At 35.8% G+C, this 10720-nt stretch overlaps 1 protein-coding gene across 1 annotated transcript; it reads right to left on the reverse strand.

The window, feature by feature from the left end:
• Positions 1 to 422: 422 nt before the first annotated feature.
• Positions 423 to 8654, reverse strand: LOC128992973 (lisH domain-containing protein ARMC9-like). The gene is made up of 10 exons (XM_054416721.1): positions 8595 to 8654; positions 7321 to 7494; positions 6174 to 6683; positions 5372 to 5609; positions 4556 to 4707; positions 3911 to 4042; positions 2810 to 3126; positions 1895 to 2099; positions 1260 to 1487; positions 423 to 629 (listed from the first exon to the last, which is right to left on the reverse strand). The coding sequence occupies exons 1-10, from the start codon at positions 8652 to 8654 to the stop codon at positions 423 to 425; spliced, it is 2223 nt and encodes a 740-aa protein (XP_054272696.1).
• Between the last annotated feature and the right edge of the window lie 2066 nt (positions 8655 to 10720).

Here is a 10720-nt window from a genome sequence, read left to right on the forward strand (position 1 = left end):
AATATACACATAATATTGTTTCCCATTCTCATTGTTACGATATAATAAAATGGATAGTACAGTAACATTTTCTTTATAAAATAAACAACAGAGTATCATGACAAAATATTAAAATTAAAATAGCCGATGTCTTTTGGGTTCAACCGTGTCGTCAATGCTGATGTTTTGGAGACTTGTAATTCCTCAGGGGGCAAAATGGTATACACTCATACTTGTATTGGTATTGTATTTTCTCACGTCTTTAATCTAAATTTATGTGGAGTGCACATTTTGATCTTAGAACAATGTCAGCTTCTCGTTATACTTACATCATTTAATCTGTGCTACAAATCTTGCATCATTAACTCTTTGAATTTAAAAAATATGAAATAAGCACAAATAATTTTTTATATTTATTGATTCAATATCACATAGAAACATTGTTACTTCTCCCTGGTGGGGGGTCGAGACCTAGGGGTCGAAGGCAGGATGGCAATCTCAGGTTCCTTAGTGTGAGGACATACGATGCCGTGAGACGGGAAAATCTTCCTGTACTGGTTGACAAGTAGTGGCTCTCCACTTTGGTCATCTCCTGTGGCCCTCACAGGGTCTTCTGCATCTAACTCTGTCTCTAATGTTTCAGGATCATCCTGGAATGATGAAATTTAAGTACTCTTATAAATACCAGATTCCTAATGTAACCTGATATGAATTTTACAAAATAAATTATTTTTTTAGTTGATTCTCGATCATCCACTCTAAGCGAGTGTGACAATGTCAGACAGGTGGAAAGATCGGATATTAGAGAAAATAATGGAAACTATGAACTATTGTAATAGTGTTTAAGATCAAATGTTGAAAATATTCAAAAGTCATGTTTAATAACTACACGTAATAAGCGACCAAACTCAAAAAAAAATAAAAAAATTAGCACACATCCATGTCCACCCAGCCACAGGTTTTCATATTAATAGAGATGAAAGAGAGCAGGGTATGCAGGTGGAAGTAGTTGATAGACTCTTTGCGTACTTTAAAATCCATGGTATATCATTCAGAAACAAAGGAAAATTACAGTCAAATAAACATGTCTAAAGTCTTTTGTATATCTCTGTACATTCGGAAGGTGGCATAAGGAGTTATCTTGATGCATCTGCTATGGTGCACAGTTAAACCACACCTAATTTGTATGTGCTTGATTGTCAACAAGGAAGGTTAGATAACACAGAATGTCAGATTGGATTACCGGTACTGCACTGTACATATGATCTTCAGTTGATTACCAAGTCATCCTCAGAAGGTTCCTCTGACACAGGTAGTACAGAGTCTGAAGGTAGTTCACCTCTCAGTAGTTTGAGCAGAGTCTGTATCTGCCGCAGGATGTGAGGCTCTTCTGCGTATCTCTGGGACTGCAGAGTGAGTACGCTCTCTAGGTTCATCTGACGAGCTGTTGTGTTGAGTCGGTCATGACTCAACAGACAGTACAGTGTGCTGGCAACCATTGGCATTATCTGTGGGTGGGAAATACAATCAATGAGAGATATTTTGGAGAAAGTTGCTAAAACCGTTAAGTGTTGTTTATCACGGTATATTATTACTTATGTATGTCATGTCCTATCATAAATGTTCAGATACCACCAAAAGCTGGCTAGACAGTGCTTCATTACTGATATTTATATGACAACCATCAGAAGATGTGGAAAAGGTAGGAATGGAAAATATTTCAATTTTTGGACTTAAAAGTCACCTATACATATCCAATCTTTGACCTCATGACAAGGCCAGACATGGACAAAGAGTTCACCCTTCCCTTGTTGAGGTGTTCCACCAGACAGGGTGTCCAAGTTTAAAATGCATCATATTGTGAAGAAAAATAAGCTCAATGAAGACTCCACGTTATGAAGACATAGCTACTGACCTGCAGTTGACCAGTATCAAGGAGGTCAGTGAGAAGTTTGAGGGTCGAGGTGGGACATCGCTCCCTCCCCTCGACGTGAAGACACAGGTTGAGTAGCAGAGCTGTGCTGTACTCAAGAGTGTACAGACGCTCAGTCTCGCCACTCAGTTGAGACACCAGCCACTCTACCATGGACCGCTCTATCATCAACAGCCGGGGATGTCGCCTGTTCCAGAGATTAGGGTTGACTGAGTTGTCATACTAAATAGGAATATGGCAGAACTGTACGGTTCAAAGCCATATTATTAGCTCAATACTCAGCAGAGTATATAGGTTGTAGACGAATAGTGTAAAATGTCAAACTAGCCCTTACAAAATTTTGTTCAAGGAAAGGCTCTGGGCCAGGATTTTGAATTGTAGAAAAGGGACTTGACAAAGTCCCTCAGGGGACGAAATATTGTGTGCACAATGTATATTCTACATGTTCTATGGCCTACCTACACTTTCAAGGTAAGCTAGCTGCTATCCTCCTTTTTCTTACACAATTTTGGAATTTCACTATCAACAGTCTTTGGGGAGCCAGACTATAGATACATTTGCTCTTTTTTGGAATTATGTTTTTGATTTTAACATTCTCTGTATGTGGCTGGATACATCTAGAAACAATTCAATTTTTTAATTTAATTCCAGTTACTTCTCAAAATAAGTAAAACTTTATAAGAAAAAAAACCCTTGATTTATAATAACACAGTCTCCTCTAATATAAGGCCACAGAGTTGATGTGTGGCAACGTCACACCACCCAGCTTATTGTCATGTTAATAACAGAATAACAAAGATGTAAATATAAGCATTGCGCAAACGCTCCATTATAAATTAGTGCAACAGCTAGGGCAAGTTGTTCAGATGAATGTTACCTTCTAGCATCATTACAAACCTGAGGCTAAGTTTCTGCAATGTAGCCAGCAGCATGTCGGAAGTAACACTGTCCAGTCTTGCACCACTCTCTTGCTTGAGGCAGGCCATCAGGTGTGTCATGAAGCTGTCGGATGCTGTCAGATAGTCTCGGCCAGCTCGCAGTGAAGCGACCGCGTTGAGAAGGCGAGATACAGCCTGCTGCAGTGGGTGAGGTGTGATGGCATCGACAGGTTGTAGCATGTTCTTGACCATGTCCGTGTACACGCTAAGCAGGTCATGACGTGACAGCCACATAACAACTTGATCACGCTCCTCGCTGGTCCCTCGAGTCATTCTCTAAGTCAAATAAACACTTGATGAGATTGAGTTTACACTAGGTATGTAGTGTATAGTTTTACCATGTCTGTTATATTAATGTAGGTATATTTTTTTGTTAGTTACTACTACTAGAGCTAAATGTATCAGTATAGTTGAGGAGAAATTTTAGTATTAACTCATTCTTCCTGTGGTTGTATATTTACAGTAAGCAATATTTGTTGCTCTTATCATAGATTAGATTCGTTCAACACTCACACAACCAAGGTACATATTTTAAGGTGAAGATGAGTGAAGGAGGAGTGTTGAATAGATAAGATGGTAGCTTTTTATTGATTAAGATCAGCTAGTTCATTAGTTAGGAAGTTAGGACTAATTATTTAATGCCCAATTATCAGATAGCTCGGGTCCAGTCTCAAACCATCAAAAGCTGACCATTTAGAGAAACGTGTTAGAAGCCTTCTGTATTGTATCATTATCCTAATCCTAGGGGGTTATTAATGAATTACCAATGAAACAATGGTCTTAACAAAAATCAAACATATCATAGTTGCACATATTATTGTTTCATTCATATTTGGGTTAGCATCCATTTAATTAGATCTTCATCTTAAAAACTGAACGAAGTCCAGCTTCCAAAATTAATAACGGTTTATTTCTATCAATTTTAAACAACTTAAGTTTAAGCTTTGAAATACACTCATATGAGTCAGCCAAACGTTCTATTGACATATTTTACAAGAAAACTTCACTTTATGTTTCATTTCCAAATGGTTGCGCAGCACAGAACATTATAATGAGTTACCCAACGGATAGCTTGAAGCAGCAACAGCTTAGTCTTCATACTCGCTGATACCAGGTGAGTTTTGATCTTGTAAACATCTAGCTCAGAGCAGCAAAGGACTTTAGGATTTTTGAGTGGCTCAACTGTAGGGACCTACAATTAAAAGTACAGACTCAGTAAGTAAGTGTTAGTTTAGTATAAACGTCAATGGTATAACACCTGATTATTATATCAGTGGGATTTATTTATATGTTATAGAGCAAACCTTTTGAAGGATAATACTTCCAATACCAACAAGAATAATTCATTCCGTCCCATCTCTAGGAAACAGCCCACAGTGGTTAAATTCCTCTTCATTAATTTGATACTTCCGTTCTTAAGCGTGTATCTGCTTAAACTAGCTGAAATCTATCGTTATGGGTAGTGAACGCAACCCATTGTGGTGAATCATGTTGACAAACCCTTATACCTGCACTCATCAAAGAGAATAGCTAAGTATCATACCCCATCACCCTCTTTCAACTTTACCATCCTTCATATCACTTACTAACCTTTCAAGGACCTAAGTAAACTTTGATGAACTAAGGAGAAAGGAGAAGCTACCTCTTGAATCGTTCGGTCATAAATCAAATTGTTTATTTCCTTACTTGTATCAAACTTGACTACCTTTATTCGCTGAGGTGAGCTACTCCTGGAGAACGACTCACTACCGAATAGTTCAGGAAAGATTAGAGAACACTTGTTGAGAGTGGCTCTCAAATCCACAGCTTGGCCTCGGACTGAGTTTTCCAAAGCTTGAGTGAGTTCAGCAGCCACACCTGAATATGTTTGAAACATAAACAAATTGTAAATAGGCAAGCCTAATTTTTATTTCAAATATTCTATCATGTTTTTTTTTCATTTGGGTCCTTAAAACAATTCCTAAACATTGTGGCTAAGATATAGATTCCATTATCTCTTTTTCCATTAAACTAGAATCACTTTTTATAATCTTTGTTCTTCACATTGTGTGTGTTTATTTTGATAAAAGAAACACCATTAATTTAATACTAAATTCATAACTTTTGGAATTATGAATTGTCTTCATGATGTGACATGTTGAACCAGCAGAAATACTTGCTGACAGTTGGGGTGTCGCATCTTCGGGGGTAAGCTTATGTTTCAACTAATGGAAGAGCTTCAATTTCACTCTTCTCAGTTAAATTTTTGCTTTTTTCCAAAGACCTATTGCTGCAATGTATAAAAAAACACTGGAAAGTATTTTTCAGTTCAAACCCCAGTTTTTAACTAAAAGCTTACCTTCTACTTTGGCAAGATAATGTTTTACTTAGCCATTTAAAATAACAAGATTAAACTAGATACTTGTGTGCTTAGTACATCTAATCTACATAGGAAGCAAAAGTTTCTTTCCCTAGCCTATAACTTTCAAAAGAAATTATTTTTATGGGCTATGATTTGTCATTACTACACCTAAGTACTAACCTATAAGATTCTGATGATCCTTATGCAGCTTGCTGAACTTGCGTCTAGCTTGTTTGTATCTCCTCAGCGTGTCAGCTGCATTTGACTGAGAAGGGCTATCGGTTGAGTTTTGTCTCAAATTCGGCGTTCCCAAAGCGGGTTCTTCACACAGCTTCACTATTTTTGGGGCAACTTCGCCACAACTGTATTGGTAAATGAATTCATAGAATCTTTCATTCAGAGAACTGAGCCATTTTTCCTGAACATCAAATTAATATATATTTTTGTATAGTTGTGAAATTACGTTGTAAATTATGTGAAGTTAAGTTTCCATTAACCCAAACTAGGATGATAAATCACAGATTTTACTTGAGACACGATAAACAGCAAAGGTTAAACTATTATGAGATTAATTTTTAAGATCAGTAGACTGTACTTAAAACAATTATAATTGGTGTAAAGTGAAAAACTGCACTGTTATAAGTTAACCCATAATTTGTTTTTACACAGTACAAAAAACTATATTAGTAGCCTACATAATACTTTTTAAAGATAGTAGTTGTTCAATATTAATTACTCAGTAACCATTTTTCCTTTTGAAACAGCTGAAGCCAATTTTATTGTCAGTTCTGTCCGGTGCACTGAAGAGGTAGTGTTTTATTAATAATTTGTTTCTTGTTATTTCAGTAATTTTAAACCTCGTTTAACTAAACGAAACGAGTGTTGATGAAAACATAAATTACTCAGTTATGGGCACTATGATTCACCATACTTGCAATAACTTCATTCTTAAACACCAGATGTATATTTTTATATACCATACCTGAAAAAGAGCCGTGAATGACACATGCTTATCAGGACTTGTAACATAAGGAAGAGCGAAGAAAGGTAAAAACTCTTGTTGGGAGCTAAATGTTTCCCCTTCAGACGCTAGAAAGGTTTTTAAAACTTCCATTCCAGTTGATGGTTGTGAGTTTCCATTTTCAGATTCTGTCATATGTTGTTCAAGCCTTGATTTTCTGTCAATTTCTTCAACAGTTTTCTCATTATCAATGACAACTTGACTTTGGTCCAAGCTGTCCGTATCGTATTCCAAGTAAGGGCTCGAGGTTTCTTCTATGACCTCTAAGCGTTTTACAGGTGTATTGTTAACTTTGTTTTCAACTCCGCTTTTCTGCTTCAGGTTTGTTTCATCTTCTGAGCTCAGTTCTTCAAATTTATATTCTTCACTTTCTCTGAATGGGAGGATTGCAAAGTGTACGTGTAGATAAAATGTTAACTTCTTGTAGTCAAAAATGTTCTTTATGCTCTCTGGAATTAGTTCCATCCATACCTACAATTAAAACACTATGTTTACTGTATTGTTACCACTGGTTTCATGAGATACCGTGGGCGATCTTGAAATACATTGAATAAACGTAATCGTCATGCTAGTCATAACTAGTTTCTCACTGGTTACATTCTGTGTGGATATGCTCGTATAATTATGTGAAGTTTGCAAGTGAATTGTTTTAAATACTTCTCATGATGACCATTGTAGGTATCAATCTTTATTGGATGAAGAGTTATTGTTCCTTCTGCCACATACATCCCATGAAACAGTATTTAATTAAAGAGAGCTTATGCGAAAAAAATTTTGTTCAAAGATAGGTGTGTACCAACAAATATTTCATGGGCAGGCATCTTGTTATTTTCGAGTTTGAATCATTGGCAAACATAAACTATTTGGGGGAGCAAGATGAAAGTGAGGTTAGGTGAAGTAATTTTAAGTTGACTAACTTTTTGTAAAAACGATAAAACCATTGATAAAACGTACTCCCTTTTGGTTAGAATATGGCAAAAATTAGTAAAATGATTGAGATTTCTCAGCAGTTTTTTATTCAATCTTTTTGAAGTTTGTATTTTTTATAGAGGAACTTTAAATAGTAAATATATGTTTTTTTCAACTATTTTGTAGCTTTTTAAAATACCTTAAAAAATTCAGTGTGATCATTTGACTGAAACACATTGATCAGTTTTTTGACATCTTCTCTCTTTATGTGGTCAACTTCACTGAGTTCTTCATTTGACAACTGATAGTCCAGGGAAACAGCTTCTTCTATGAAGACTGGAAGGGAGTTACTGAAGTCATTATAGAGGAGAAACTGCAAAAGTAAAGCTTTCATGGTTAATTTGGATATTTTTAGGTTACATGCTATATTAGTATATAATTTGTTGTGAAACTATTTATTTGTATACAGGCACGAGGTGTCGAGAAACTTATGGCCGATTTTACGTTAGTTATACAAAAACTGAAATTAGACCTAAGTTTTATGTATTTATGAAAATGTATCTTAACAAATTATTACTTTCATGGGTTTCGTCAACATTCTCATGGAATTATCTTTTAATGAAAACTGTCCTGGACAATATAGTAATGTTTATAGTAATATGTTTAAAAACGTAGTCCCAATCAATAAATCAAATGGATCTTTCAATTACTAAAAATCATTATCTCCTTATATTGATAAAAAGTACATTTCATAGTCTAGGGCGTATAAAGTGACACTTTTCTGCACAAGCTCAAGTTTTTGCATATGTAATTAACTATATTTTCGTCATAATGTAACATAAATTAGCAAGTTACAACTCAAAAATACTGTCCAATTTTCAAATTTGTTTTCAATTTCGCTAATGCAGACTATAGTATTATTTCGTCTATGACGATTGTGTTACTGTACATTATACCAAGGACTAGGGAGTCTCCCTAGACTTTGAATATACTGCCAAAATGTTGAACTTTTGACAATACAGTATAGCAACAGCAACAATAAGCTACAACCTATTAAGTCAATCGATAAATAATCTCAATAGTTGCGTTTGCTACAATCCACGATTACCTAGTAATCGTGCTACAATCGAAGTTTACAACCTATTTACAACAGCTGACTTTTAGTGCTTTACCGGGCGGTTTTTTCACGCACCAACGCAGCGTGAAAACACACGAAACATCAGAGCAGCATTAAATGTAATGGGGAATGTCCCACTCAACGTGTTTTCCCGCAGTAGTGGGCGCCTATTCGTTTCAATACTACTCTAATTTTTCGGAGCCGCAGCCTTAGAGCTAGGTACTTCAGACCCACATCGCTCGTGCATGAGAAACGGCTGTTTTTCCGGAAATGATATTATTTATATCGTAATGTGGTTCCCAATAGAGAGATCACATTTACTATAGTGGAAGAAGAAATGTATGACCTATTTTTACCTGAGCTATTAGCTGGACACATTTCTGCTCAGCCTCCAGATAGCGTTTTATGTCATCCATTGTCGTCTACATTCGGGAACATCGCAGGGAGCCTGAAACCAATAGATGAAACATGGAGTATGGCCATTTTTAGATTCAACACAAAACACCTCTAAGAATTGTTAGTCCTCTTGTTGATGAGTGATTAAAAAACTTAAATGAACCAAAATAGACCTTAAGAATCATCATCCTCTAATAGATTAGCAGATGCTTAAAGGATGTGGATAAAATATATTCCCTGATATATTTACTATCCTTAATCAAGGACTAAGGACAGTTTTAATGTATGCCAGTTTAGAATCGGTGACATTCATATTTGAAGCCGAGCACTATAACCAGGCTATTCAGAATGTGGATCTGAAACTCGGACAAAAAAAACAAATAATTATTCTCCTTTGATAGTTTTACCAGCTGGGAAAGCTCAGTTTCGCGATCCAGATTAGAGAGCTTTACCTTGAATTATTAGCTTTGACAGCTAAATATCATTGTTTAACAAAATCATCGATCTTAGCAACTGTTCCTTGTTTTGGGTACAATCATAGACTAAGCAATACAAGGGAGTATGCTTTATCCATGGTACAACATAAAGAATATTGTCATAGGCCACATTCCACGGATATTTTTAATTATGTGATTCGTGATTGGTAAGCAAACGCACGAGAATCAAATGCACGAGATATAAACAATCTTCTAAATGCAGAATGTTCACCCTACTATCATAGGTGATGGACCGATAAACGAAAGATCAATAGATTCCGTTATGTATTTTGGGCAATAATTTATGAGTAACGGTGTCAAATGACCCAAATGCGGTTGAATTGAATTAAAAGCTAATCCACAGTCTAGGTGTTTAGACCCGACCTGCAAACATCACTCTGCTCTTCCCGTTACCAATCAACTTAGATTCGCTGTTAGAACGTGATATTCCATATTCTTATTACAATAAGGGTTTAGTCTGTAACATCCCTTATCGGATTCATCCGTCTACTCGACCGATTTTCACGATCTTTTTTTTGTTTGGTTTTAAGATCTACCTATGCACCGTTATTCTAAAAAAAAAAAAAAAAAAAAAAAAAAAAAAAAAACACAGTATGGGATATTGTCCTGTAAACTAATAGTCGATCTTGAACATAAACATTGACGTATATTTGACGTCAATATTGACGTACCGTATACTTAATGTTGACTTATTGTCTACCTAGGCCAGAATTATTATGAGGTATAAAAAGAGTTACTAAAGTTTAAGTACAGTTATAGTTAGTTTGTACCTTGACGATTTTGCGTTATTTTCACGAAAGTCAATCTGCATAGGTCGTATTTATGTACACTATACAGCAATGGATTCACTTGACCTTAGATTGATATGTATACGTCTAATATACGTATATTCGACCAAGTGTGCTGACTGGGATGGTTCGTTATTTTGTTTTCAAAGAAGCGAGGCCATGTTTTTATAGCCAAAGACACTCTCGCCAATCCAGTAAATACAGAAAAAATGATTAGAACCTTGATCGGTGCTCTAGTTTTCTAGGAGTAGGCCGCGTAAAATGACATTTTGGCGTCAAAGACGGAATCACAGAATGGACAGACAAACAGACATACAGGCAGAAATTGAGATAAGACTCGTTTCGGCTTTCTTAGGCTATAGAACGTAAAAATAACCAAAAACTCTATGATTCTAAGCAATGTACAGACAAAACTGTAATTATATAGATTGTTGGTCTTCTTGTGAATGAAAGAAGAGACAAGTTCTAACTTAATATCTCTACGGTCTTTAATGCAACAAGAGGTATTTTCAGAATCTAGACACTAGACCTTTGCGCTTTAGTGATGAATCCCAAAGAGCCAAACCACCAATGTGCTGCCTCCTAAGAAGTAGTAGCATTGACTATATAACCACAAACAATATAATACTTTAAGGTTTCCATGGTCTGTGATATAACACTAGTAGCCTATTGGACACGTTCACTAAACTGAACGAACAAAGGCGAAGAAACATACTGTTAAGTCTTACAGTAGGTTTCTTTACCTTTTGTAAGTAGCATACAACTGTGCGTTGTGTAATTATTCCTAAGATCACATACCTG

Source organism: Macrosteles quadrilineatus, unplaced genomic scaffold, assembly GCF_028750875.1.
Source record: "Macrosteles quadrilineatus isolate MER2022 unplaced genomic scaffold, UCM_ALF_1.0 Scaffold_4__1_contigs__length_99947679, whole genome shotgun sequence".
In the NCBI taxonomy this organism is placed as follows: Eukaryota; Metazoa; Arthropoda; class Insecta; order Hemiptera; family Cicadellidae; genus Macrosteles; species Macrosteles quadrilineatus.

Excerpts from the sequence above, each read along its gene's own strand:
- LOC128992973 (XM_054416721.1), bottom strand. The coding sequence starts at position 8,654 with ATGGATGACATAAAACGCTATCTGGAGGCTGAGCAGAAATGTGTCCAG. Across the intron at positions 7,495-8,594 it reads GTGTCCAGCTAATAGCTCAG|TTTCTCCTCTATAATGACTT; the intron begins GTAAAAATAGGT and ends TTACTTTTGCAG. Across the intron at positions 2,100-2,809 it reads TTGCAGAAACTTAGCCTCAG|GCGACATCCCCGGCTGTTGA; the intron begins GTTTGTAATGAT and ends TCTCTGGAACAG.